The 26639-nt window shown below is 68.1% G+C and overlaps 9 protein-coding genes across 9 annotated transcripts; 5 read left to right on the top strand and 4 right to left on the bottom strand.

Annotated features, from left to right (window-relative positions):
* Positions 1-553: 553 nt before the first annotated feature.
* On the top strand, positions 554-1082 carry RHOBADRAFT_43328 (uncharacterized protein; the record flags this gene model as incomplete). The annotated part of the gene is made up of 2 exons (XM_018414207.1): positions 554-670; positions 744-1082. 2 exons carry the CDS (start codon positions 554-556, stop codon positions 1080-1082), a joined length of 456 nt encoding a protein of 151 aa, XP_018271947.1.
* RHOBADRAFT_64849 (uncharacterized protein) lies at positions 1031-3789 on the bottom strand. Its single transcript, XM_018418595.1, has 13 exons — positions 3543-3789; positions 3271-3409; positions 3004-3107; positions 2916-2938; positions 2753-2844; positions 2550-2682; positions 2373-2481; positions 2138-2296; positions 1817-2050; positions 1518-1707; positions 1400-1409; positions 1274-1308; positions 1031-1205 (listed from the first exon to the last, which is right to left on the bottom strand). The coding sequence occupies exons 1-13, from the start codon at positions 3617-3619 to the stop codon at positions 1200-1202; spliced, it is 1311 nt and encodes a 436-aa protein (XP_018271946.1). The 5' UTR covers positions 3620-3789; the 3' UTR covers positions 1031-1199.
* A 54-nt stretch (positions 3790-3843) lies between these two features.
* RHOBADRAFT_52909 (uncharacterized protein) lies at positions 3844-5621 on the top strand. Its single transcript, XM_018416570.1, has 5 exons — positions 3844-3934; positions 4071-4794; positions 4885-4975; positions 5056-5375; positions 5449-5621. The coding sequence occupies exons 1-5, from the start codon at positions 3893-3895 to the stop codon at positions 5544-5546; spliced, it is 1275 nt and encodes a 424-aa protein (XP_018271945.1). The 5' UTR covers positions 3844-3892; the 3' UTR covers positions 5547-5621.
* A 535-nt stretch (positions 5622-6156) lies between these two features.
* Positions 6157-8572, top strand: RHOBADRAFT_43325 (glycoside hydrolase family 71 protein; the record flags this gene model as incomplete). The annotated part of the gene is made up of 9 exons (XM_018414206.1): positions 6157-6426; positions 6519-6881; positions 6944-7006; positions 7077-7136; positions 7199-7637; positions 7748-7833; positions 7976-8097; positions 8171-8379; positions 8490-8572. 9 exons carry the CDS (start codon positions 6157-6159, stop codon positions 8570-8572), a joined length of 1695 nt encoding a protein of 564 aa, XP_018271944.1.
* A 718-nt stretch (positions 8573-9290) lies between these two features.
* RHOBADRAFT_52908 (uncharacterized protein) lies at positions 9291-14039 on the bottom strand (the record flags this gene model as incomplete). Its single annotated transcript, XM_018416569.1, has 9 exons — positions 9291-10236; positions 10308-10538; positions 10607-11021; positions 11111-11292; positions 11368-12084; positions 12158-13024; positions 13092-13200; positions 13263-13394; positions 13471-14039. 9 exons carry the CDS (start codon positions 14037-14039, stop codon positions 9415-9417), a joined length of 4044 nt encoding a protein of 1347 aa, XP_018271943.1. The 3' UTR covers positions 9291-9414.
* Positions 14040-14399: 360 nt separating this feature from the next.
* On the bottom strand, positions 14400-19182 carry RHOBADRAFT_52907 (uncharacterized protein; the record flags this gene model as incomplete). The annotated part of the gene is made up of 9 exons (XM_018416568.1): positions 14400-15184; positions 15271-16587; positions 16652-16699; positions 17185-17549; positions 17625-17734; positions 17796-17817; positions 18401-18790; positions 18871-18983; positions 19149-19182. 9 exons carry the CDS (start codon positions 19180-19182, stop codon positions 14527-14529), a joined length of 3057 nt encoding a protein of 1018 aa, XP_018271942.1. The 3' UTR covers positions 14400-14526.
* Positions 19183-19700: 518 nt separating this feature from the next.
* Positions 19701-20889, top strand: RHOBADRAFT_48330 (uncharacterized protein; the record flags this gene model as incomplete). Its single annotated transcript, XM_018415127.1, has 4 exons — positions 19701-19892; positions 19958-20018; positions 20080-20409; positions 20499-20889. 4 exons carry the CDS (start codon positions 19701-19703, stop codon positions 20849-20851), a joined length of 936 nt encoding a protein of 311 aa, XP_018271941.1. The 3' UTR covers positions 20852-20889.
* Positions 20890-21053: 164 nt separating this feature from the next.
* On the bottom strand, positions 21054-22234 carry RHOBADRAFT_43321 (uncharacterized protein; the record flags this gene model as incomplete). Its single annotated transcript, XM_018414205.1, has 6 exons — positions 21054-21422; positions 21501-21561; positions 21628-21788; positions 21859-21874; positions 21939-22112; positions 22176-22234. 6 exons carry the CDS (start codon positions 22232-22234, stop codon positions 21054-21056), a joined length of 840 nt encoding a protein of 279 aa, XP_018271940.1.
* A 975-nt stretch (positions 22235-23209) lies between these two features.
* Positions 23210-26309, top strand: RHOBADRAFT_52905 (uncharacterized protein; the record flags this gene model as incomplete). The annotated part of the gene is made up of 2 exons (XM_018416567.1): positions 23210-23573; positions 23644-26309. 2 exons carry the CDS (start codon positions 23210-23212, stop codon positions 26307-26309), a joined length of 3030 nt encoding a protein of 1009 aa, XP_018271939.1.
* Between the last annotated feature and the right edge of the window lie 330 nt (positions 26310-26639).

The raw sequence follows: 26639 nt of genomic DNA, 5'->3' as shown, positions 1-26639 counted from the left end.
AGGCCCGCCTGCAATGCAACCGGACGAGCGTGACCCTCAGACGAGTCGCAGCTTTTTCTCTCAGCGCGCGAGCGAGAGCGCGCGCGACCTCGTCCCTCTCTTCTCTCCAAGTTTACGCCGCGCCGCCGCTCGACCGTCCCGCCGCGCCGTCCGCCAGGGCAGCACGAGGCGGGACGGCACCACGGGAAGCGGGCGTCGCCCCCTCTCTCGCGAGGGGCGCGGCGCTCGCTCAAGGCGGGCGCGCAGAGCGAGCCACAACAAGCTTTCCGTATCTCCTGCGCGCTCCCCTTGCTCTGGCTCTCTCCTGAGCCCGGGCAGGAAGGCGTGCGGATCGTAAGTGTCAGCGACAAGCCCCTTTCTGCGGTGGTGGTCGTCGAGGCGAGGAGCGACGAGATGAAACGACGACGACCTTTCCTTCCTCCCTTCTGCCAGTCCGATCGAGGCGAGCGCACCGAGAGCCTGTACCAGCACCATACCGCGCCACAACACCGCCTTCAGCCAGCTCGACTCGTCGCCCACTCGCCCGACTCGTCCTCCTCTCGGCCGCCTCGTCATGCCCGACCCAGCTCTGAACTCGCTCCTCGCGCTCGGCATCGACAAGCAGAAGGCGGCGTTCGCTCTGCGGGAGCACGGCGGAGAGGTCGAGGCTGCAGCAGACTGGTGCCTCTCGGTGAGCTCCCTTCTCCTCCCCCCTGCGCCCAACCAGCTCGCTGACCCCTCGTCCTCCTCCATCCGGGCAACAGGAAGGCGCAAGCTGGACGCCCGCCTCCCTCCTCGAGACCGCCTTCGCCCCACCACCCGCCGCCGCTCGCCGCTCCCCCTCTCCTCCACCCTCCTCCTCCTCCTCTCGCACCCGCCGCACCGACGACCCCTCGAAACCGCCCGGGTGGAAGCCCGTCCCGCACCGCGCCCTCACGCCGGGCACGCCCGTCCGTATCACGCTCAAGCAGGACCAAGGCACGGGCGTCACGCAGGAGGGGGTCGTCGCCGAGCGGTTGACGAGGGGAGACCACCCGCGAGGGGTCAAGGTGCGGCTCGAGGACGGGCGCGTCGGGAGGGTCGTGTGTGTCGTCAAGCCGTGACGGGGCCCGAGCTCTCGGGAGAGGGTGCTGTACATAGCGCGGGCGAGGGACGACGAGGGGGCAGTGTTGGCACAACTAGTACACAGACTACGGCACGGAGCGGGACGCGAGGAGAGCTCAGATCTGCGGGTCCGAGAGAGAGAGAGAGTGAGCTCGATGCTGCTCGAGGAGAAAGAGAGAGCGAGACGCACTCGGATGAGGTACGAGCCGTTGGCCTTTGTGAGGTCTGCGGCGCGAGGAGGGAAAGGCGAGGTGAGCGATTTGCCCTGCGAGGCTCGAGCGCAGGGAACGCGAGAGGGAGAAGGACGCGAGCTCACATCGTACCCACTGCAAAGAGACGAGAAACATCGTCAGTACGGGGCGAGAAACGCAAGAGGGAAAGAGAGAGAGGGAAAGAGAGAGAGGGAAAGAGAGAGAGGGAAAGAGAGGACGCACCTTGACGCTCTGGTAGTTGCCCTTCTCAAACACCTTGAGGAACCGCACGAGCAGGCCCGACGCGGTAAACATGAGGACCTGGAAGTCGATCGAGATGGGCGGGCGCGACCACGCCTTGCGGACCGTCGTCTGCGACAGCGACGCCTCGGCCGTAAAGGTCGCGTCCGAGCCGCCCTGGAAGCGCGGGATCCTGCGCACGCAGAGAGGGACGCCGACTTTTGTCAGGACGACTCTGTACGACGTCGCAAACGAGTGCGTGCGCGAGAGAAGGGCGGCGGAGAGAGAGATGGGGGACGCACTTCCACACGATGACGTTCTCGCCCGGGACGTACTTTGCCTTGCCGACGCCGACCTTGCACTCGACGCTCGCCGCGTTGAGCGGCGTCGGGATCTTGATGACGACGTTGGTCGCGCTCAGCTTGGCCTGGAACATGGCCTTGACGTGCACCGTGTACTCGACGCGCGACTTGCCAATCTCCTCGACGATGGGCTGCACCCGGAACGGCAGGTTGATGTTGGACGTCGAGCGGTACCTGCGCGTCAGGACCCGTACCCGTCAGCGTCAGGACTCGCGCCGAGAGAGGCGAGCGCGCGACGCAGAGAGGGCGAGGTGGACGCACCGCATGAGCTCGAACTCGCCGTCGGGCGGGATGAACGAGATGGTGCGGTCCGAGTCGAACTTGCCGAGCTTGACGCACTGGTGGAACTGGCAGTCGTCGAGCTCGACCGAGCTCGTCTCGAGGCCGCCGAGAGGTGCTTTGGCTCGCGCCAAGTCGCCGCTGCAGAGGGTGGGGGCAAGCGAGGTTAGTGGTTGCGCCGGGTAGGGCGAGGACGGAAGCGGACACGAGAACGCACGGTTTGTCGATGACGAGCTTGTCGTTGAGGCCGAACTTGCACTCTGGCGTGCCGCTCAGGTAGGCGCGCATCAAGATCTGCCCGTCGACGTCTGCCCTCAAGACCGTCCCTGCGCGCACGATGGTCGTCAGTGACGCTGCTCACACACGAGCGTACCAAGATGAGAGAGGGACGCACCCTTCGAGTTCATGCTGAGGTTGACCGTCTCGATCACGTCGACGAAGGCCTCGTTCTTGCGGTACTTGACGTCGTTGCGCCGCCAAGAGATGGCGCCCGTCGCCTGGATCGTGATCTTGGACGCTTCTTCTCGCTGTTGCGCAGGGTTTCGGGTCAGGATCTCGCGTGACGAGACTCAGGGCGAGGACGAGTAGGGGACGCACGACCGCCTGCTCCGACTTGACGCCCTCCTGCGTGATGTACATCTTGAGCGTGTCCGACTCCGAGTTCTGCGGGTAGCCAAAGTCGAGGATCTCTGCGCGCGAGGACGGCCGTGCGTCAGGGTGCGGCTCGAGCGAGACGACGTGAGGGACGGCGTGTGTGCACCGTCGAGGAGCTCGTAGATCAACCTGCAGGTGTGCGTCGAGTCAGTCTCGCGACTCGAGGCGATAAGAGAGAGGCAGAGGGGACGCACACAAAGTTGTTCTTGACGCTCTCCTCGTCGAGCTTGCCGAAGTAGGACCGGCCGAGGTTGATGAACCGGTACGTGAACTCGTACACGAGCGCGGCGTTGGCGTTCTGCGGGTGCACTCGCGTGTCAGTCGACCGTATAGATGGGAGCAAATCAACGACAACTAGGCGGCGAGCGCGGGGCGACAAGGCTCCTCGCTCGACCGCCAGCTGCGGACGCCGGTCGACCCATCTCGTCCCGCCCACGAGGTGAGGACGACGGGCGACTCACGTGCTTGCACACTGCGACGAGCCAGAGGCCGCCATGGCGCACGTGGAAGAAGGTCGTGTTGCTGAGCGTGATCAAGGGCGAGGTTGGTGGGGTCGAGGAGGCGACGACGTGAATGCGGAAGATGTCCGAGATGGAGCGTCTGCGTGCGGTGCGAGAGTCAGCTGAGAGGCTCGGGCGGACAATTGTCCACTGGCCCGGGTGCTGAGAAAGGGCGAGGACCGAGGTCGCGACGAGGCCGAGCGGGGGAGGGGACGAGGAGCGAGGGGACTGACTTGAGGTCGGGGCGGAAGAGGCGGCTGATGAGGACCTCGCCCTTGAGGTTGAGGACGAAGAAGGCCGAGATGGCCATGGTGGTCGCCGTCGAGAGGGCGAGCGAGCGAGCGAGATGCGGGGGTCGACGCGACGACGAGGAGGAACGGGGTGCGGGCTTGTTGCGCGGCGCTGTTTGGGGTCGGTGGTGTTGCGGCTAGCGTTCGAGTGCTCGTGCCTCTTCTGGCTAGCCGGGCAGGACAGGGCAGGACAGAGGCGGTGTTGCAGGAGCGAACGACGAGGGCTCGCTTCATCTTGGTCGCCATCCTCGCTCTCGTCTCAAGCTGCTCAAAGCCTGGACAGCTCTGCAGCCATGGCCGACTTCTCTCAACAGCTTGCACAGCGCGCCAACACGGTCCGTCCCCTCTTCCTCCACCCCATCTCGCCTCATCTCCCTCCTCATCTTGACTTGTCGCCCTCGTCTTCGCTTGGGCCCGGGCCCGAGTCTTGACCTACCTCGACCGTGCGCTGACCCACCAGTCCCCTCGCAGATCAACATGAACGCCGGCCCGTCCCCTCTTCCCGACGCCGCCCTCTTGACTGCTGCCGCCTCGCTCCTGTCGTACCCCGACACGCCCGGCATGGGCATCGCCGAGATCTCGCACCGCTCGTCGGCCTTCGACCAGGTCGTCGCCAACGCCAACAAGGACCTGCGCCAGCTCCTCGACATCCCCGACAACTACCACGTCCTGTGGATGCAAGGCGGCGGCTTGACCCAGTTTGCCGCCACCGTCCTCAACCTCGCCGCGTGGTACCGCACAAAGCACCAGCTCACCGCCGACGACGACGTCGAGGGCTGGTACGCCGTCACGGGCAGCTGGTCCAAGAAGGCCGCCGAGGAGGGCACCCGCATGGGCGTCACGGCCCGCACCGTCTTTGACGGCAAGAAGCACGGCAAGGACAACAAGTTCACCTCGATCGCGCCCGTCGACGCGTGGGACGTCCCGCAGCTCGAGGAAAACAGCCGCAAGCCCGCCTTCATCTACTACTGCGACAACGAGACGGTCGACGGCGTCGAGTTTGGCGCGCCCGACTCGGACTCGGCGTTCCCGTTCGACAAGTTTGACCCGGCCATCCCTGTCGTCGCCGACATGTCGTCCAACTTCCTGTCGCGCCCCGTCGACGTGTCCAAGTACGGCATCATCTACGCCGGCGCCCAGAAGAACCTCGGCCCGGCCGGCGTCACGCTCGTCATCGTCCGCGACGACCTCCTCGGTACGTCCCTCTTCCCCCTCGTCGTACTCTCGAGGGACGAGACGGCACGCGACGAGCGAGACTGACCCTGTCCTTTCTCGCCTCCCGCAGTCGATCTCGACGAGGCGGTCAAGTACGGCGCCGGCCGCGTCCCGTCCATGCTCAGCTACAAGAACATGGCCGACACCAACTCTATGTTCAAGTGAGTCCATCCCTCGCGTCGCACGTCGAGCGCTCGTACCTCGACGACCCGCGTCTGACCTTGTCCGCCCCGACCCGCAGCACGCCGCCAACCTTTACCATCTACGTCTGTTCCCTCGTCCTGCGCTCCCTCCTCGAGTCGCCTCCTCTCCCCCTCTCGTCTCCCGACGCCCGGCCCCTCTCGCCCCTGTCCGACTTTGCCGACCAAAAGTCGGCCCTCGTCTACTCGGAGCTCGACGCGAGCGAGGGCTTCTACATCGGCACGGCCGACAAGGAGGCGCGCTCGCGCATGAACGTCACGTTCCGGCTGCCCACGGGCGGCGAGCCGCTCGAGAAGGCCTTCGTCAAGGAGGCGAGCGAGCGAGGGATCAAGGGCGTCAACGGACACCGCAGCGTCGGCGGTGCGTCCTCGTTCTCTCTCTCTCCTCTCTTCCCCTGCGTCGGACGCGAGACTGACTCGTGGCGGACCCGCAGGCATCCGCACGTCGATCTACAACGCCGTCACGCTCGACGACGTAAAGAAGCTCGTCGCCTTCATGCGCGAGTTCCGCGACAAGAACGCGCACGCATGACCGGCCCGCCCAGCTGTAGAGCAGATCGATGAGCACGTCTCGAGGCGTCTATAGAAACTTGGAGCGGTCGCCGTCGTTCGCTCGCGGCGGTGAGCGAGCGAGAGGGGTCGAGCCTGCGTCGCGCACGGACGCTTCCGCTCGCTCGCGCTTCTGGCTGCCACGGAGCTGCCTTCGGACCGGCTTCCGACTCGTCTCGGCGCCGTCGGCCGGTGCGGAGCCGACGCTCGGCCGGGCGCACGCTCCTCGCTCGGCTGCCGGCTGTCGAGCGCACCTCCCTCGCTTCGGCTTGCGCTTCTCGGCACCCGGACTTCGCCACAGCCTCGCCCGTCGATCGGCCTCGTCCTGAATGCGGTCTGTACCCGGTCTGGTGGAGAAGGAACGGTGCGCCGTCCGTCGGCGGAGGCGCGAGGACCGTGCGCCGTCCGCACCCCTCTCGTCGCCTCTCGCGCTCGCTTGTCGCCCGCTCTCTCTCTCTCTTTCTCTTCACCGACTCTCGAGGACCTCTGGCAGCGTCCCTCGTCGTCTGCCATCCGGTCTCTCCTCCTCGACTCGGTCCCTCTCGACCGCGCCTCCCTCGCCTTCCTCCTCGACCCGAGCAGCTCCGGCAGCCATGCTCGGCTCCCTCCTCCACCTCCTCCCTCTCGTCTGGGTCGCCGTACAACACGCCCACGCCAAGAGCGTCATCGGCCACTGGATGGGCGGCGAGACGCAGCGGTACACGGTCGACGACTACGCCGCCGACATGCGCCTCAGCAAGGCGGTCCTCATCGACGCGTGGGCCGTCAACTCGGGCAAGGACACGTACGAGGAGGAGCACCTCGACTTGATCTTTGAGGCGGCGCAGAAGGAGGGGTACAAGATCACGCTCTCGGTCGACATGGTGCGTCGCTCGGTTCCTTCCTCGACCTCTCTTTCTCGCCCCCTAAGCCCGCCTCGCGCCTCTCACTGACACTCGCTCGACGACGCCTGCAGCTTCACTGGAACGTCAAGGGCTCGTCGGACCTCCTCATCGAGCGCCTCAAGCGCTACGCCGGCAAGGACGAGTGGCTCCGGATCGACGGCAAGCCCGCCCTCACGACCTTCAGTGGCAACCAGCAGGGCACCTTCATGGACGGCGTCTCGACCTTCAAGGAGTCGAACGACCTGTGGAACAAGGTGCTCGACGCCGCCGCCGAGGCCGTCGGCAGCGAGTTCTACTTTGCCCCGACCTGGCTCTCGAACACGCCCCTGTCCGACCCCGACTCGGCCGACCTCAAGATGTCGGGCATCGCCAACTGGTTCGGGCACGGCGAGGTCGGCTCGAGGAACAACGTGACGGCAGAGGCCGACGCGAGTGTACGTCCACCTTCTCAAGTCGTCTCTCGCGCGCCCTCCTGACTCTTTCCCTCGCTCAACAGTGGGCCGAAAAGGCGGCTGAGCGTGGCCTCGACTACTGGGCACCTGTCGGCGCGTCATTCCAGGTGCGCTCGTCGTTCTCTTCGTCGTTGAGTTCCTCGAAACTGCCTCCTGACGCCTCTCTTGCTCCTCCAGGTCCACCAGAACGACCCCGAGACCAACTACTGCTACATCTCGGGCCACTTCCTCCTTCCCGTGAGTGTCCTTATGTCGTCGCCGGCGGCGCGGACCGACCTGCTGACCTTTCCCTCGCACAGACCCGGTACCGCTCCCTCATCGACCTCTCCTCCTCCTCCTCTTCTTCTTCCTCCTCCTCTCCTTCTTCTTCCTCCTCCTCTCCTTCTTTCTTATATTTTATCACTTTGTCGGACTGGGGTGAGTCTACGTACGTCCTGCCGGTGCGCGAGAACGCCGACCCGCCCAAGGGCACCGTCGACACGGCCGTGTACGTCCGCCCGAGCGACCACTTCCCGTTCGCCCTCATGTCGGCCTACTGGAACTACGAGAACAAGAACGGCTCACCGCCGACAATCACGTCGCCGGCCATCTTCTGGTTTCACCGCATCACGCCCGCCGCCTCAACGCCGACCAACGACCCGCTCCCCAAGAGCAAGAGCTGCGACGGCCTGTACGACAACCTCTACGCGGTCGTCTTCATCCCCGAGGGCTCTACGGCGTCTTCCTTCGTGTTCACAAGTGCGTCACCATTCCATTCCTCCCCTCCTCACGTCGTCGGTGGGCGGCGCCGTGACCCACGCCGGCGGCAAAAGTCGAACTTTCGCTCACACTCTCACTCCCTCTCGCAGCCGGTGGCAAGGCGCTCGACGCTCAGAACGTCCAGCCAGGCGTCAACCTGTTGATGGCGCCGTTCGGCGTTGGCGACACCGCCGTGGTACGCTCGCGCTCTCGTCCTTCTCGACTTGAGAAGGTCCCCCCCTGACTTCTCCTTCCTCCTTCCTCCGCCCCTCCTCTTTGCCGTCTCTTCTTCGTCCCTCACGCAAACACGCCCGCCATCGCCTCTCCCGTCCCGACAGTCGCTTCAAGACGCCGACGGCAAGGTCCTCCTCTCGGGCGACGGCGCGCGAATTGTCGAGTCGACCGAGATCTGGGACGCCAACTACCGCGCCTTTGCCATTCCGTCGGACGTCATGCCCTCGTACGTCCTCTAACTCCCTGTCTCTCGGCCGGACGAGACACCTGAGCCCGTCTCTGACAATCTGCGCCCACAGCGACTTCCTCGACCTCGGCGGTTCCTCCTCCTCGAGCTCTGGTCCGAGCAAGGCGAGCTCGACGACCGACGTCGCGACGACCAAGGTGGCGGCTACCAAGGCGGCGTCGACGTCGGCGCAGGCTACCGCTCACGGCCCGGGCACGTCGACCTCCTCGGCGACGAACGACGACGAGGCCAGCACGAGCGCCGCCGCCTCAAGCTCGTCGAGTACGTCCTGGTGGGTCGTCATTTCCCTCCTTGCCGTCGTCGCTCTCCTCGGCGGCCTCGCCTGGTACTATGAGCGAGAGCGCGAGCTCACTCGCTCCGACGAGTCGCAGCACTCGTCCTCGTCGTCAGCATCATCACCCTCGTCCGACTCGTCGTCGCGGACATCATCGTCATCGTCCGACGGCCTGAGTAGCACCGACGACGAGCGCTCCCTCTCCCATCCTTCCTCTTCCTCCTCCCCTCTTTCTCGTAGACTTGCTCGGCAGGCCCGTCGCAACTCTTTCGACTGAGCACGAGTGCGACCGAGATTGAATGGCACCGTGTTCGGTATCGTGAGAGAGAGAGCGCGAGAGACGATACAGGCAGAGTGGCATCGAGAGGAAAGACAGTGCGACAGGGAGGAAGCGCGGCTCGTTGACGACGACGACGGCGTCGCGGGCGTCCGCCCCGACATGAGGTGCGACGGGAGCCGTCGAGGTCGACACTGCGGCACTGAGGTCTGCTCCGCTCGTCCCGCCAACAGGCAAGGCGAGGGAGGCGCGCGCGACAGCCGGCTGCGGGGCGAGGACCGTGCGCTGCCCGTGCTCCTTTCGTCGGCTCGCTCGCTTCGCACTTCGAGCTCTCGCTCTCACTAGCTCTCCACGGACGCTCAAGGACCTTTGGAAGAGTCTCTCGTCGTCTACCGTCCTGCCGCTGCACCTCGACCCGTTCCCTTTCGACCTTTCCCTCTCCTCAACGCGTGGGCCGTCGTCTCGGGCTAAGGTGCGTGCGTGGAGGGGGATCTCGACTGCTCGACGGCCGACGAGGCTGGCTCAAGGATCAAGGTGGCGGCAGAGCCCGTTGCGCATATACATCGACTCTCGAACCGCCTCTCTCGCGCGAGTGCAGCCTGATTGCGACTGCGACCGAATAGCGAGATGCTTTGCAGGTGTATCGAGAGAGAGGGAGCGAGAGGCGGTACAGGCAGAGGGGGGTATCGAGAGGAGAGAGAGAAAGAGGGCGAGTACAACAAGAGAGATACGGGCTGCGGCTCGCTCAGGACGACGACGACGGCGTGACGTTGTCGCGCTCAGTTGATGATGACCTGCGACCGATCGACGACGACGACGAGGTCCTGCGCTGCTCGAACGACGGCCTGCACTGCGTGCCGTCGAGGCTGTTGCGGCGGTGCGCGAGGATGATGTCGTCGGCCGGCGCTCGGACCGTCCTGCCCTCGACCTCGACCTCGACCATGCCGTCGTGCGTCAGGTGTGCGCCGGGATGCACGCTCGGGCCGAGAGGCTCGGTCGGCGAGGTCGCTCGGTCGGCGGCGGTAGAGCCATCGTGCGGGTCGTCGTGCGAGGTGGCGAGGGCGTCGTTGGCGAGCGCGTCGTCGATGCTCGGCAGCGGCTTGTCCTGGACCTCGGCAGGGCTGCCTGGCTCCGACATGTCGCCGAGCGAGAGGCGGCCGAAACGGTCGGACCCGTCCTCCTCTTCGGTCGCCGTGCGCGCGAAAGGCGGGCGGTCGACGGCGCCGCCAAAGCTCGGCGCGGCGGGACCGCCGGCGCGAGTCTCCTCGCCAAAGTCGAAGTCGTCGAACGAGTCCATCGGCGGGAGCGTGATCGAGGCGCCGGACGGGAACGCCTCGCTCGAGTCGCCGCCCTCAAAGTCGCCAAAGTCGTCCTCGTCCTGCTGCGGCGCGCTCAACGACGACGCCGAGACAAAGTCGGAGCCGAAAGTCGGAGCGAACGAGGTGAAGCCGTCGTGCGAGGTCGCAGAAGTCGAGGCGACGGTCGGGCTGAAGTCGTCCGAGCCGAACGCGTCGGCGCCCGAGGTCGAAGCCGACTGGCCCGTGCTGTACGACGCCCACTCGCCGTCCTGCGACGAGGGAACAGAGCGTCAGGATAATTCGCGGAAGAGGGGAGAGGCGCAGAGAGAGTGGGACGCACATCGTCCGTCGAGCCGACCCGGGAGCCGAACGCCGACGGGCCTGCAGCGTCGAAGCGGTCGTCAAAGCCGAAAGCGCGCGGCGTGCGGCTGTCGGCGTCGGCGTCGAGCTCAAAGTCGACGTCGCCCGGGTCGAAGCGGCTGCCGCCGAGCCAGTTGTCGTCCTCGTCGTCCTCGTCCGAGCTGCCGACGGCGCGGTCGCTCGTGAGGGCGTCGGCGAGATACCGCGAGAACTGCGAGCACGGTGACGAGAGTGAGCTCGTGCATCGAGCGCATCATCGAGAGGGGAAAGGGGACGCACCTGGTCCGAGACGCTGCTTGCCCCGCCCACGTCCGCCGCGGCCGCCATCTTGCCGAGCCCGCCACCTTCTGCTCCACCGACGCTGCCACCGCCCGGCCCACCCGCAGCGTCCATCGCGCGCATCGCCCTCGCGCTGTTCATCGGGAACTCGTCGTCCTCGTCGCTGAGCGAGCTTGCCGACGGCGCCTTGTCGATCGACAGACTGAGGCCCGTGCGGCCGCCGCCGAGCGGCGCCGAGTCGCGCTCGCGCGCCTCGCGCAACGTCGTCGACACGAACTCGCTCCAGGCAGGTTGCGGGATCGACGACTCGACGGCCTGGTGCAGCTCGGGGAAGCGCTCGAACAGCTTGACCGCCTCCTCGGCGATGAGGACGAGGTGGGACATGTAGCCGAGGCGCATGTTGGTCCTTGCCGCGCTGCAGGTGACCGAGAGAGTGAGCGAGGTCGCAGAGAGGCGGGGAGAGGAAAGAGGGAAGGGGAGAGAGAGAGGGAGAGGTGGACGCACGCTGCGACATCGTTGGCCTTTTGACCGTCGAGGAGGCGCTCGCACAGCTTACCGTCGGTAAAGACCGACTCGGCGAGTTGTCGGTCGAGCGTACGGTCGAGGCGGCCGTGGAAGATCTGCTGGACGAGGTCGAACACGACGTTGTGCAGGAAGTTGTGCCACGGGAACTCGAAGAAGAGCGTCTGTCGGCAAAGAAGCACGATGTGAGTCGCGAACGACGTCTGGGAGGGAGAGAGAAGAGGAAAAAGAGGACGCACGAGCATGGTCGGGATGACGCCGTGCTCGAGGAACTTGCTCTTGAGGAGAGGCCCTGGCGGAAGAGGCACGGCCGGGAGCTGCCGCGACGCGACCGAGTAGACGCTCGGCGTAGGCGGCAGGTCGTGCTCCTCGCGCGTAGACGAGCCGTTCGACGTCCGGCTGTCGCGCTTGGCGCCGTCGCTCGTCGCCGCTCCCGGCGTCGACGCCGGGTCCACCTCCTGCCCCTCGTCCGCCGCAACCTTGCCCCGCTCGTCGTCGCCGTCGTCGTCCTCCTCGTCAATCTTGCCCGCCGCGGCGATGATCGCCTTGAGCTCCTTGGCCTCGGCCTTGGTGAGGACGCCGCCCGACTCCTCGTCGAGCGACTCGCGCCCGGACGGCGTCGACATGCCCGAGTACGGCCCGAAGCTGTGGTCGTTCGGGCTGGTCGAGAAGTCGGACGGGACGGGCAACTCGGGGCTCTGCAGCCCTCGGGGCAGGTCGAGCTCGTCCTCGGCCGACGACTGCCCGGGTGCGGCAAGGGCGGCGGCGAGCTCGTCGGCGGCGTCGAACCCGCGCGCGAGGTGGCCGTTCTCGTCGTACAGGGCGGCGGTGCGGTCGGCGCGGTTGAGGAGGGACATGTTGGAGCAGTGGAGGAGCTCGGCGTAGAACTCGCAGATGCGGAACCGCTCGAGGGTGAGCGGCGAGAGCATGCCGCCGGCGGTGCGGACGGGCGCGGTCTGTGCGGCACGTGCGAGGGCATGTCAGTACCTTGGCGCATGTAGGAAGAGAGAGGGCGAGAGTAGGACGCACCGAGCTTCGAGGCTTCTGGACGAGCTGCTGGAACTCGCCGATCCGCCTCGCGACGAGCGACAGCATCGTGCCGAGGTCGACGACCGACGGGCCCTTGTCGTCGACGCGGTCGTCGTGCTCGTCTCGAGGGTCGCGCACGACCTCGGCGCCGTCCGCCTCGAGCAGCTCGCGCTCGGCCTCGGCGGCCTGCCGCCGACGGGCCCACGTGAGCATCTGCTGCTCGACAAAGTCCGAGTTGTTCTTGCGGATAAGCTCGGTGAGGACGGCGAGCGACGAGATGAGCGACGAGGTGCGCAGCTCGCGCTGTCGCGCGTCGTCGTCCTGCTCGTCGACGACCGTGGCCGAGCCGGCCTCGCTCGAGGCTGCGTCGCTCGGCGACAGCGCCGGCGCGGGCCCATGTGCGGCGTCCTCGACGACGGGCGCCGGCCGTACAGGCGCCGCCTCGTCCTGCCCGGCGAGAACCCAGTCGAGGAGGGTGCGGACGCTCTTCTCGTCGGCGATCTTGCGCGCGAGCGTCGTGTCCCTCCACTCGAACACGGGCTCCTCGCCCGCGCCTGGTCCTGCGCCCGGTCCACCGAACGGCGCACCGCCGGGCCCGCCTGCGCCGCCTTGAGCACGCGGCACGGCGAGGCAGATCTCGATGATGCCGCGCAGGAGCTCCTCGGCGGCGACGTGTCCGGGCTTGCCGAGCGCCGAGAACGGGTCGAGCATGCGGATCGTCTGCGTGACGGCCGAGGGGACGAGTGGAGAGGGAGGTCGAGAGACGCGGAGAAGGAGGAGGAGGAGGTCGTTGATCGGCGAGCAGAAGGGGAGGAGGGCGAGCAGGCGTGCTGGAAGGTGCGGGATGGTGAGGATCTGGGAGAGCACCTGCAGGAGGAGGCGAGTCAGTGCGACTGTGTGAGAGTGGGCTCGAGCGAGCGATCGCGGGACGCACCTCCTGGCCCATGGGCCCGTCAAGGAGGACGCTATTGACGCGCGCCCAGAACCCGACTTGCTGCGCTCGCGACGCTAGCTGCAGCTCGGTGCTGCCGAGGATGCTCTCCCTGTGTGAGTCACTAGGGTCAGTATGTGTGTCTTGAAGGCAGGGAGGACGACAGGGACGCACCAGAACGGGAGGAGGAACGAGGCGGGAGAGGGACAGGTGTGCGGCTTGCTCGACGCCGAGTCGTGGCGAAACAGGCTGTCGGTCAGGCTTGGCGAGCTCGACACGAGGATCTCGGTACAAATACGAGGATAGCTGCGCGGTGCGAGGGCGTCAGTCGCCGACGACCGCGACGCGACGACCTCGAGGACGGGAGGACGAGAAGACGCACTTGGCCGACTTGCGCTCAAAGTCCGTCTCCTCGACTGGGTCGCCCTCGGCGAACTTGCCCTCGGCCGTGACGTCCCGCCGCCTCGGAACCCCGCCCATGCCCTTGCGCTCCCGCTCGCCCGCCGCGAGCACCTCGTCGGGGACCTTGCCCTGCTCCATCTCGTCCGGCAGCAGGCCCGAGTCGAACCCGCGCCCGGCGGCCGCGCCGCCCTCGTCATCTGCCGCGTCGTGCGGGTCGACGAAGCCGCGCCCGAGCCCCCAGACGACCCACCCGCCGAGCCGGAGCACGATCTCCTTGCGGGCGAGGAAGTCGGTCAGGCGAGGGTTGCTGCCGCTCTTGATCTCCGAGAGCAAGTCGGGCTCTGCGAGGAGCGTGTCGAGGGCGCGATAGTGGGCGGCGAGGTCGTCGGGCGAGAGGTGGTCGGGTTCAGACGAGGTCGAGGGCGACGAGGAGGGGGAGCGGACGGGTGGGTCGACGTGGTCGTCGAGGGCCTTGAGCGGCGCGAGGACGCCGTTGATGCCGTCGGTCGGTGCCGCCGCGAGCGCCTTGGTGAGCTTCCAGAAGCTCATCGCCGGCGTGCGAGAGAGAGACGCGGCGGGGCACGATGAGGAGGTCGGACGAGTGGGGGAACCGAGACGCGCCGGCTCGACGTGCACCGAGGCGTGCCGACAGTTGTGCAAGTGGGTGCGCGCGTGTGCTGCCCTAGGGCGGCTGGTCGTGTGTCGGTGAGCGCGGGCGAGTCGACGGGTCCAGGGCGGCCGGCGCGGAGGTGAACAGGCCGGCTCGAGCTGCGGTGCCGTCCAGGTGGGTCGAACTGGTCCGCTGAGGTGGCGCAGCTGTGCACGAGCTCGTGGGGCGCACGCAACGTCGTCGTCGCGAGTGGGGTTTGAGAGCGCGAGGGTCTCGGAGGCGACGGACCGGCTTTCTCAAACGAGTGCAGGAACGACGTTGCAGAGGCGACGCGCGCAACGAGGCTAACGAGATGCTAAACAGAGAAGCTGCAAGGACACGCGAGGGAAAACATGCGAGGGAAGGGAAAGTTGGCCGGCCGCCGGCTCACTGCTGCGGGTCGAAGCGCTGCGACGACGGCGACCGCACGATGGTCGCGCTCCCGGGCTCGCCGTCCATCTCGTCGTCGCTCGTGTAGTACCGGCCGGGGAGCTTGGTCGAGCCGCCGTACGCCGACTGGACCCGAGGCTTGGTCGAGGCCTTGCGCACTCGGGCGACGGCGCCGCCCGGCGTCGACGCAGAGCGCGCCATAGGCTCGGGATCATACACGCCCTGGCCGTCGTGACGAGGAGCGCCAGGCTCGGCCGTCGTGTCCAGGTCGTCGGACGGGACGTCGGCGACGTCCTGCGGGGCCGACGCGACCTGCGCGTCGACTGCCGCCGGCTGCTCGTCGCCGTCGTCCTCGTGGTCGTCGCCGTACGCGTCGAGGATGTCCTCGGGAACTAGGTCGTCGGTCTGCGGCACGAACGCGTCGAGCTTCTCGCCGCCCGACTCGTTCGAGCGCTTCTTCTGGCGGCGAGGCGTCGAGATCGAGTCGTCGGTCGGCGGCTCGTCGTCGTCGAGCGGCTCCTCGGGGACGTCGGGAGCGGTGCGAGGGGGAGAGACGTGCGTCGAGAGGATGGCGGGCTCAGGTGCAGGTGGAGACGAGGGCGGCGAGGACAGAGCGGGCGGGAGGGTCGAGCGCGCGCACGAGTGGTCGGCGAGTCTGCGTGGTACGAGCTCGACATCAGAATCGCCTGCGACGAGGGAAAGGAGAAATGATGACGAGAGGAGAGAGGACGGCGGACGCACTCGATGAGCTGGACCTCCTCGCCGCAGTCCGAGCACTTGACGCCCGGGATGGGCGACGTGGGCGTCCTCGCGCCCGGCTTGGGCGTCTCGGGTCGCTCGACATCGAGCTCGGCCTCGTCGCGCTCGTCCCTCGCGTACGGCGGCTCCTTCGACTCGCCGTTCTCGCCGCCGCTCGACCACCCGCCGGGCTCGTCCTCCTGGTAGGGACCGAGCGCGGCTGGGTCGCGCTCGTCCGACTCGTACTTGGCGAGCTCAGCGCTCATCTGCGCGTGGCGCGCGCGCTCCTGCGCCTCGCCCTCGCCACTCGCCCGCTCGCCGTCGCCGTTGGCCGACCCGGCGCCGTGCTCGAGGCCGAGGCCGGTGAGCTCAATGGTCGGCGTCGATGCGCCGCCGTAGGCGCTGCCGTTGGTCGACATCTCGGACAGGTCGGCGACGTCCTCGGACGCGGCCTCGACGCTGAGCGACGAGATGGACCGGATCGAGCCCGGGCGAGGGCTGCTCGCGCGGAGCGAGTCGAGCGGGCCCTTGAGGGCGGGCGCGACGCCGTCCATGGACGAGATTGAGCCCTCGGACGGCGCGGGAATGGCGATGCCGGCGAGGACGGGCGACGAGAGGGGCGAGTCGGCCATGTCGCGAGCGGCGAGCGACGCCTGGACGTCGATGTCGGCCGGGTCGGGCCCGCCCTCGATGCTGCTCGTGCTGCCGATGCTGCCCGTCTCGACCCGCATCGACGAGACGGACATGGCGCCCGGCGTGCGCAGACCGCTCGGGAGCGAGAGCGAGTTGAGCCTCGCCGACGTCGGCTGGCTCGGCGACGGGACCGGCGTGGCGTCCACCGGCTCGACAGGCTCCTCGACATTGCTGCCCTCGCGCGTCGACCCCTCCCTGCTCATGACCCGGCTGCCCGGCGCCGACCCGCTCTCGCTCGTCGCGGGGCTGTGCCCGGCGCTGACGCTGCGCGGCTTGACGACGTCGAGCGGGACAGGTGCGCGCCCTGCGCCGAGGCTCGCGACGCGCGGCTTGACGTCGAAGCGGTCGCCGCCGCCGCTCGCACGCGGCTTGGCCGGGGCGAACCCGAAGCTGCCGCCCTGCGGGAGCAACGGCTTGTCCTCGCCGCCGCCGGCCGCGAACCGCGAGCGCTTGTCGCTGACCGACAGGGTGGCGCCCGTGCGGATGGGCGTGCCCTTGGAGGCGGTGCTGGACGAGGAGGGGGACGGGCTCGACGGGGGGCCGGTGGGGGAGCCCGAGCCCTGCAGACCCAGGCGCTTGAGCCGGTCCTGGAGGCTGCCGGTAGACGCGATCTTGTCGGGCGTGCTCCTGATGGGCTTGGGAGGTCAGGTCTGCCGCGCGTACGCTCTGTGCCGGGGGAAAGAGGGCGCACATGTCGTGGTCGGCGGTCGCAGGCGTGTGCTCGAGGCAAAGGCGGGTGCTGTGCTGGGCGTATCGCGGTACTGCAGCTGTGCAGGTCGTGTGTCGGGTGCAGGCTTGGCTCGAGACGAGCTGGTGGAAGGTGAGACCAAGAGCGCGTCGTCGACGTCGTCACGGTCCCGGCGCGGGGGAGGCCACGCTCACAGCAAAGTCTCGACCGTGTGCGCTTGCCGCCGCTCGGAAGCTTTCCCTCAGTGACAACAGAAGCCCCCGAACAGAGACTGCAAAGTCGCTTGCGAGAGAGAGCTGTGACGGACGCAGCGGCGCGACCGGAGAAGGGCTCGGAACCGCGGATTTGAACTGCAAAGCGCTACAGCAAGCAGGAGAGGGAATAGGGAGGGGCACTATGACCAAAGGAAAGCTGGGACGATGACGAGAAGGGACGAGAGGAGGGAGAGAGGGAGGAAGGGGATCGAGCGCCCGCCGCCGCCGCTCGTCGCCGACGCCGTAGCCCCGGCTACACCGCCGACTGATCCCGTCGCAGACGTCTGGCCGCTCGTCGACGTCGCCAGGACCGCGCTCGAGGCGGGCGAGGACGTGCGGGTCGCCGCTGCCGCCGTCGCCGCCGCGAACTTGGACGACATGGCCGCCCTCTCGCTCGAGTAGCTCGCGCCGCCGTCCCTCAGGACCGAAGACACGCTCGTCGACGTCCCGTCGATGTTGAGCGACACGCCGCATGCGCGAGCGTAGGCAATCGCGAGCTCCTCGGCGACGACAAAGGCGCGCGAGGTCGAGGACGTCGAAGTAAAGACGCACGAGCCGCACCGCTCGACCTGGTCGACGACGGGCGACGCGCAGGCGCAGGCGTAGGCTTTGGCGAGGGCGATGTCGTTACCGACGGCGGGGCATGCCTGCAAGTAGGCGAGGGGAAAGGACGGCGTCAGCTGGCTGGACCGGCGGCGCGAACGCAGAGAGATGGGACGCACCGTGAGCGTCTCCTGAAGAGGCTGACAGGCGATATTACACTGCTCGGGGAAGCCCGCGATGGGGAAGCCGTCGTCGAGGAGCTGGGCGGCGGCGAGGAAAGGGGCGACCGCTGCTTGAGAAGGCCGTTAACGGGCGAGGGGGAGAGTGTGGGCAGGGAGAGCGGCACGCACTGGCGAGCAGAAACAGCGCGCGCTTGAAGAGCATGTTGGAGTGAGGAAGGCAGGAGACGAGGAGCGGGGCCGGTGAAAGAGGGCGCCGGCTCGACGAGCTCCCGACGCCTCTTCCGACGCTCGAGCCTCCTCTCGACATCGTCGACCTGAGCTCATTGACGACCCGAGCCTCCATAGAGGCAAACCCAAGAAGCCGAAGTGCAGTGGTCGTCGACAAACAGCGGCGAGCTTGCACGCAGAGACACTCTCAGCGTCGCTGCGCCTCTCTCGAGCCCTACCGCTCTCGAAAGGGATCACTTGCTAGAAAGGCTACAGACGCTCACGATGGCCGAGAGAGAGGCGCCCGCTGAGTTGCAAAAGATAAGGGAATAAGGCGGAAGAGAGGGATCGAGAGCGCGAGATGCTCGTGCCGCGTCGCTCGCGACGGCTGGACAGGCTCAGCAGAGCAGTGCGGCCGCCAGCAAGGTACCGACTGCTCCGAGAGTTCGTCCCACCGCAAGAGAGCGTGCGCCCGAGCCTGCATCGCCCGTCGAGCTCGCGCTCGCAGCGCTCGACCCGCTCGTCTCGCTCGCCTGCCCGGCCATCGACGTCTGCTGCACACCGACAGCCGACGTGAAGGATGCCGATGCCGCCGACGTCGTTGCGCCGCCCGTCTGGGCTGCGTCGTCGCTCAAAGTCGCGACGAGCGTCTCCTCCGCCGCCACCGTCTGCCCCGTCGCGCGCTCGCTGCTGTACTTCGAGCCGCCGTCGGCCAAGACCGAGGATATGGCCGCGTCGACGCCGTCGATCGACAGGCTCAGGCCGCAGGCCCGCGTGAACGAGACGGCGAGCTGGATGATGGTGGCGCCCGACGCCGAGGTCGACATGTCGGCCGTGTTGCTCGCGATGCAGTTGCCGCACGCCTCGATCGCGGATCCGACGGTGTCGGTGCACATGCACGCAACGAGCGCCGCCTCGTCGGACGCCGAGTCGCCGGGTGAGGCGTTCGTGCAGGTCTGCAGAGGTTCAGAAGGGAGGGTCAGCGCACGCCGTCCTCGCCAAGCCCGCCCGCCACCGAGTCTGAATGGTGACTCACAGTCGCCACCGACTCGAACGCGTCGCAGGTCGCGGTGCAGGTCGAGGGAAAGTCGGCATAGCGACCGCCGTCCTCCTCGCCAAGGAGCTGTGCGCTGGCGGCGAGAGCGCAGGCTGCAGGGGCGCAAGGCGAGGTCAGCTCGGCGTCTTTGCGCGTGCCAGGTCTCTGCTGTCCTTGAGGCTGCAGTGCATCTCGCCGCACCGGGCGGTCGGTGTCGAGAAAGGGAGGACGAGGAGGCACCACGAGCCCTGAGAGGGGGGAGAGGAGGGTGGACGCACCGAGCAGAGCAAGGACCGTGCGACTGCGGACCATCTTTCGACGCTAGACAGAGCAACGAGAGCAAGAGAGCGCGAGGAGGGCCGGCTGAGGCGAGCGGGCGGAGCGTGCGGCGACGGGCACGCACCGCGTGGGCGACCATTGTTCTCGCTCGGGGACAGGGGAGATGTACGGGCGCTCGAGCGTGTCGTGCGCAGAGCGGCGGGAGCTCGTCGAGGAGAAGTTGGAGGGAGAGGACGACGGGCGAGCTGCGAGCGAGCCCGCAGCGGGGGAGCAATACGAGGCCGATCAGCTTTCACCTTAGCCGCAGGCGCTAATGCAGATCTGCAGCCGCCCCACCTGCGGAGCCGACGCCGACCGGCCGCGGCCTCGCGGTCGTCACCCTGTCGCTTTCCTCCTCCCACTTCTCGCTGCACACGCACTCGGCTGCGCTGCACCTACTCGCCTGCATATCGCACCCGCCCTCTCGAAACACCCGCACCCTGGCTGCCCTTCGCCGCCTGTCCGCCCTCGCCTCCTCCCTCGCCGCAGCTCCGACCCACAGCTCGCTCCCCATGTCGACCACGGCTTACGCCAGCTCGTCGACCTTTGCGCCTGTCACCCTCGCCGACGGTGCCACCGTTCCTGGCGTCGGATTCGGCGTGGGAACCGCCCACTTCGGCAACGACGGTCCAGAGCTCGTCGAGACGATCAAGACGGCGCTCAAGGTCGGCTTCCGTCACTTGGACGGCGCCGAGAGCTACAAGGTGCGCACCCTTTCCTCCTCTCTCTCGCGCCCTTGCGTGCGTGGGCTGACGTCGCTCGTCTGCAGAACGAGGAGTCGCTCGGCAAGGCCATCGCCGAGGGCGGTGTTCCTCGCGAGGAGCTGTACGGTGCGTCTCTCGTCCCACCTACACGATCACAACCAGGAAACTGACCGATTTATCTCTGCAGTGACGACCAAGTGCGGCGCCGGGCTCAAGGACATCCCGTCCTCGTTCGACGGCTCGCTCAAGAAGCTCGGCCTCGCGCACGTCGACCTGTACCTCATCCACTGGCCGCAAGACTTCCCCAAGCCGGGCTACCCGACGATCGAGCAGGCGTGGAAGCAGCTCGAGGCGATTCGCGACTCGGGCCGGGCCAAGAGCATCGGCGTGAGCAACTTTCGCGTGCGCGACCTCGAGAAGATCCTCGCCATTCCCGACCTCAAGCACCGGCCGGCGGTCAACCAGATCGAGTTCCACCCGTTCATGTACACGGCCGGCGAGGAGCTCTACCAGTTCTGTGCGTCGTCGCTCTCTCGCCCTCTCCCCCTCGCACGAGCCCCTGACCTGACGGACGCCTCTCTCTCTCTCTCCTTCGCTGCCCTGCAGGCAAGAAGCACGATATCGTCATTGAGGCGTACGGTCCCACCTCGCCGGCGTTCCGGTTCGACGGCAACCGCGGCGAGTTCGACGGCGTGCTCGCCAAGGTGACCAAGGCGGTCGCCGCTCGCGCCGGGCGGGACAAGGTCGAGCCGAGCCAGGTCCTCCTCCGCCTCGCCGCACAGCGCGGCACTATCGTCATCACGACGTCGGGCAAGGACTGGCGCATGAAGGAGCAGCTCGCGGCGGGCGCGCTCCCCGAGTTGACCCAGGACGAGATCGACGAGCTCGTCAAGGCGGCCAAGCCGGCGCCGCAACGGGCTTTCATGAAGCACATGGACGACATCGAGACCGAGTTCTGAGCAAGTAGAACTATGTGCAACTCGAAGATTCAGCCGTGCTCGCGAAAGCCGAGAGAGAGAGTGAACGAGCGGGTTCAACTTGAGAAGGTCGCTCTGTTTCTCTCTCGTTCGTGGCCGCACGCTCTCAATCTGGAAGAGGACACTCGGAGAGTTGCAGAGAGACGACGAGGGAGGAGGAGAGTCTACGAAAGAGAACGCCCGCCTAGTACGCGCGACGAGAGCCGGCGCGCGAGCTCGAGCGGCGCATCGACGCACGGCTGTTCGAGCGGCCGAGGCTCATGCCGGCGATGGCGTCGTCGAGGTCCCTCGCGCTCATCGACTCGCGACGAGCGGGCCTGCGACCGGCACGGCGGCCGGCGTACTCGTCGTCGTCGTCCGAGGTCGAGTCCTCGTCGGGCGCGATGTACGAGCCGCGGCGGGAACCGCCACGAGCGCCGCGAGGAGCCTCGTACGTGTCGTCGAACATGCTGTCGCGGCGAGCGGTCGAGCCACGCGCGCGACGGGACGAGGTCGGCGGGAGGTACGCCTCGGGGTCCGAGTCCGACTCCTCGCCGGCGCGGATCGACGAGAACTGGGTGCGGGTGCTCAGGGTTAGGAGCCGAGTCGAGATGCCGGGCGAGAGGAGATTGAGAGAAAAAGAGGGACGCACCCTGTCCTCGCGACGGAGGTCCTCGCGGTTGCAGTCGAAGACGACCGTGACCGGCCAGAAGCTGCGGGCCAGGGTGCACTCGGGTCAGGCACGGGTCCAGGAGGGCTCGAGAGAGAGAAGGACGGACCCAGGGTGCGTCACGGTAAAGTGGACGGTGCCGTCGGCCTCGTCCTCCGAGCCGATCGGGGTCCACGAGGAAGTCTCGCAGTTGCGCGGCGTGACGAGCGACGGGCGCGACGGCGGGAGGCTGCCGACCATGACGTGCACGAACGGGTCCATGGGCGTCGGCTGTGTGCGGAAGAGATGCTCGTCGGCTCGAGTCGAGGAAGGAAGAGAGCGCGGAAAGAAGGCGACGCACGTCCTCGGTAAAGAACCTGGATGCGGGCGAGACTGGGTCAATCGCTGCGTCAGACTTGAGGGCGTGAAAGCAGGACGCACTGGACGGTCGAGCGGTGGACCTTGCGGACCCCGGCGCGAGTGAGGAACTCCTCCGAGTGCGAGGCGAACGACATCTTGGAGAGGGCGTGCTGGTAGCGGGCCGTGATGCGAGCCTCAGACGTGTCGAGACGCTGGAGGTAGCCGGCAGCCTCGAGGCCGGCGAGGAACTTGGGCCTGCGAGGGAAAGCCAAGTCAGTGCGACGTCGTCGAGGAGGAGGAGGAGAGGCTCGTGCTCACTCGGACAGCGGGTCGTCGTTGAGCGGGGGAGCGCCGTAGCGGGACGAGTAGGACGGCATGGCGGGGGTAGGAGCGGACTAGGAAGAGCTGGAGAGGCTGATGGAGAGAGAGAGAGAGAAGGCGAGCGAGCAGCAGGCAGAAGGGCGCTCTTGAACCCGGCCACCGAGTGGTCCGTGGACTTTCCGCGGTCGGTCCGAGGCCACGCGCACTGGGCAAGCTATTGCCGACACCGAGACGAACAGGAGAGAGTCGGCGTCGAGCAAGGACGGACGGACGCTGGTACAGGAGCGGCGGCGTCGCCGTGAAGGAGCGGACGGGGAGCGTGCGCCGCCGCGCGCACAAGAGAGCGCGAGAAGCACGCAGCCGACGAGAAGCCGCTAGTTACATACGCGCCGCCAGGGGGTGACGAGCGGCATGCTTGCCGTGAGAAAGGAAGCCAAGAGTGTGAGGTGGCCGGCGGGGACGGAGTTGCGCGCGAGTCGAGATTCCCAGGCGTCGAGGCCCGGCTTTGCCCCGATTCGGCGGTGCTAGTGCGGAATAGAGCCACCGCGTTCATCAAAGCTTAGCTCGGCGTGGAGAGTGGTTACCAAGCGCGGAAGGCGAATGCGAAGCTCCGAGAGGTTGGGACCTCCGCTCCGCCTCGTCGTCCACATCGAGGCTGAGAGCGCTGTCCAAGATGGCGCTCACGCTCCTCGTCGTCCGCCACCACCACCGCTCCTACCGGCCACTCGTCCAGCCCCGCCGCGGCGACACACCGCACTCGTCGACCCGTCGCTCGTCGTGCACCGCCTCTTCGCCTCTCTGCGCTGCCCCACCGCCAGCCTGAGCTCCGCCAGCACCTCCAGCACCGAGCAGACACACTTCGCCGTCCGACCATCCCATCCCCAGTCCAGCACACGCCGCGCTTCACCTCCTCGTCTTCCTCATCTGCCGGCGAGCGAACCCGGCCTTCGCCTCGCGGCAGCGCACTTCCGCCTTCCTTTCGTCCGCCACTCGCCCCGATGACGTCCTCGTCTGCACCTGCGCCGCCGACCATGAGCCGCCCGAGCGGCCTCGCCGGCATGAGCGACTTGCCGGCCAGCCAGGCGCGCGACGAGGCGAGCACGCGCGCGTGGCAGATCGCCGACAGCCTGTCGAAGCTCGAGGGTCGCTCTACCGGCCCCCCTGTACTCGGCGACGTCACGCTTGCGTCCGTCGAGCTCGAGAGCGGCGAGGTCGGCGGCGCTCCTTCTACGTCGCCGCAACCGCGAGCTCGCACGACCAGGGCGCGCACGAGCTCGAGCAACCGTGCAAGCGTCGCCACGCTCGACTCGATGAGCACGACGGGCGAGACGGTCTACGAGGACGCCAAGGAGGACCTGTACGCCGACGAGCCGGCAGACGAGGTCCTGCCAGTTCGTGCGTCCCTGTTCCCTTCTCTCGCACCGCGTCACCGGGTCCTCAGACTGACTGCTTTCCGTTCGCGCAGTGCACCTTTCCGAGCTTACCGAGCCACCTGTCCTCTTCGGCGTCCCCTCGTTCGCCGCCGCCGGCCCCGTCGCGCCTGTCTCGACCGCCGAGCTGCAACATTCGCCGGTCGACCGCCACGCGTTCTCGCCGCGATCGGCCTTCGAGGAGCAGGCTATCCTCCTCCGCCGACGCGCGAGCCTGCAGGCTCAATCGGAGGCGTCTCGGCGCGTCAAGGCCCGCCTCTCCTTGTCGACCCGCTCTTCCGACGAGCGTCCCGCTCACGCCGCAAGCCGCCGCCACTCGGCTCTCCCGGCGTCGGTACAAGTGCCCCTCGCCACGCGCAGGACGTCTGTCGCCGGCGCCGCGCCGACCTCGTCCCCTCCACGCCCCTCGGGCCACCTCAAGCCGCTCGTCCTCACCCCGACCCGTACCGTCCAGGCGCCCCTCACCAGCCTCAGCCCAACCTCACCGACTACCCGGCGTGGCTCGGCCGACCTGCCGAGGCGTGGCAGCTTCGGGCTCGTCCGCCAGAGCTCGAAAGAGCCTGACGGCGCACGGTCCTCGCCCGGCGCTCGCCGCCTGTCGTCGCCGCGCACGCCGGGCAACCGCCGGTCGCTCGGCTACTTCGACTCGGCGTCGAGCGGGCACGCCCTCGGCGCGCACCGCGACTCGCTCGCGCCGTCGCCGTCGCCGCCGCTCCACGTTCGGCGCGGCCGCACGGCGAGCCAGGACACGGCGGCGACCTCGTCGACGGACGACAGCGCCCTGAGCCGCTCGAGCAGCCTTCCGCTGCCGGACAGCCCGGCGTCGAGCGTCGAGGGCTGGTCCGACGAGAAGCACGCGCGCATGGCGAGCGCAGCGGACGCGGCGGCGGTTGGCCCGAGGGGCAGCCCGCTCTTGAGCGACGGCGAGTGGGAGCGCGAGTACCAGCGTCGGTCGAGCAGGTCGGGACCGCTCGAGATGGTCGCCGAGGACTCGGCGACCGAGCAGTCGGCGGCGCTGTACAGCCTCGGGCCCGCCATCGACTTTACGGCCGCGACCCCGTCCACCATCCACGCCGCCAGCTCGCCGTCCACCATCACCTCGCCTCACGCCGGGCGCCCCAAGAGCAAGTACGACGAGCACTGGCTGGGCGACGCCGTCACCGACTCGGCCGCCGAGGAGTCGGACGCCGCGCCCTGCGGCTCGCGCTCGTCGACCGACTCGCCCGCCAGCCTCGAGCGCGCCAACTCGTCGTCGCTCAAGAAGGGCCGACCGATCGTCATCAAGAGCGTGACGGCGCGCTCGTCGGCCATCAACGCCCGGCGCAGCCAGCGCCTGTCGCAGATCGACCCGCCCGTCGGCGAGGCGAGCCACCGCCTCTCGCGCGCCATGCGCCGCACGTCGAGCACGACTGGCGCCACGACTCACTCGTCGACGCCTCGCACGCCGCCATCGGCTCAGCTCGACCGGTCGACCTCGCACCAGCGTCGCTTGTCGACGGCCCGAGCGCCCGCCTCGCCCGGCCAGCCTCTCGCCGGGCTCGCCATTTGGCCGCCGCCTGTCGAGACCAAGACGGTGTCGCTCGCGCCCGCTCTCGGGTACGCCTCGGACGCCGAGTCGGCGGCCGGCCTGTCGGCGCGCGTGAGCGAGACGGACGACGAGGCGTTCGGCGCCCGTGCCGCCTCTCGGTCGCAGCGCCGCACGATCGGGCATCGCCGTCCGTCGCTCCTGCCACGAGGGCCTCGCGCGGCACCCGAGGACGACGAGTTCGGGCCCGAGTCGTGGCTCGACGTGCTCTTGACCGAGGAGCCGCCGACGCGCACGGCCCGCTCGCGCTCGGCCGTCGACTTGGGCGTCGACAGCCACGCCGGCAGGTTCACGACGTTGCACCAGTACGACCGGCCGAGGAAGGGTTCGGCGCCGACGCCGGGCTGTCTGCCGTCGAGCTCGCTGCCCGTCCCTCCTCGAGCGGGCGGCCTGACCAAGAAGTTCCTCGGCGGCTTCATCTCCAAGGCGCCCGAGACGGCCAAGAAGCCCATCTCGATCGCGCCCAAGGACGGCAGCCGGCGCTCGTCGCTCAAGCCTCGTCCCGTCGTGTCGGGCCCTCTCGAGCTCGAGGCGGCGAGCTCGGCCCTGGCGCGGGAGCGCTCGAGCCGCTCGGTCCACTCGCTCGACTTTGGCGTCGCCGGCGGCGCCGCGAGCAGCACGCGCTCGAGCTCGGCCATGTCGAACCGGGTCGGCGGCCGCCCGATGGTGCACTACCCGTCGGCTGCCGTCGCCGCGTACGTGCGGCAGGGCCAGGCGACCGACGACTCGCGAGAGGAACTCGCGTCGCTCCACTTCGACAGCACCGACGACCTCGGCGCCTCGCTCGACGCCGTCTTCCGCCGCTCGCCCAAGCACGACCACCGCCGCAGCCGGTCGGGCTCGCCACCGCCGGTGCCGTCCAAGAGCGGGTCGCCGCAGCGCCACAAGCGGTACAGCAGCGTCGGCTCGATCGAGTCGCTCTCGTCGTCGGCGTCGTTCACGAGCGCGAGCTCGCCCGCCGGCGATCGGACCCGCTCGCGCCAGGGCTCGATCTCGCTCTCGTTCTCGAGCGGGTCGCTCGCCTTCCCGGGCCCGTCGCACGCCGTCAAGATGGAGCGCCAGGCGTCGAGCGAGCGGGCGAGGGACGCGTGGCGAGCCCAGGTCGTCGAGCGCTGAGCGAGCGAGCGAGCGACCTTTCTCCTCGCGTCACCTTCCTTCTTCTCATCTAGAAGCCGGTCTCTGTGTAGCCACGGTCTCTCTCTATCATGTAGCCCCCCCTCTCTTCTCTCGCAATACAAACAAGCAGTGTCTCCTCTCTCCAAGTGCGATCGCTCGACGTCCGCAACGAGATAGAGAGAAAACGAGCTCGTTGCTCAACAGATACTGCCCTCCCTCCCCTCGGGTGCACAACGTGTAGGATGTCCCTCTTCGACGCTCCAGCTCCTCGGTCTCGACGCGCGCACCCAGCTGCCCCTCTCGAGCGCTCGCACTCGTGCCCTCGCCCGC

The sequence above is a fragment of the Rhodotorula graminis genome, assembly GCF_001329695.1.
Source record: "Rhodotorula graminis WP1 unplaced genomic scaffold RHOBAscaffold_5, whole genome shotgun sequence".
NCBI lineage: Eukaryota > Fungi > Basidiomycota > Microbotryomycetes > Sporidiobolales > Sporidiobolaceae > Rhodotorula > Rhodotorula graminis.
Note: the sequence above shows the minus strand (reverse complement) of the source record. Positions and strands in the feature narration are given on the sequence as shown.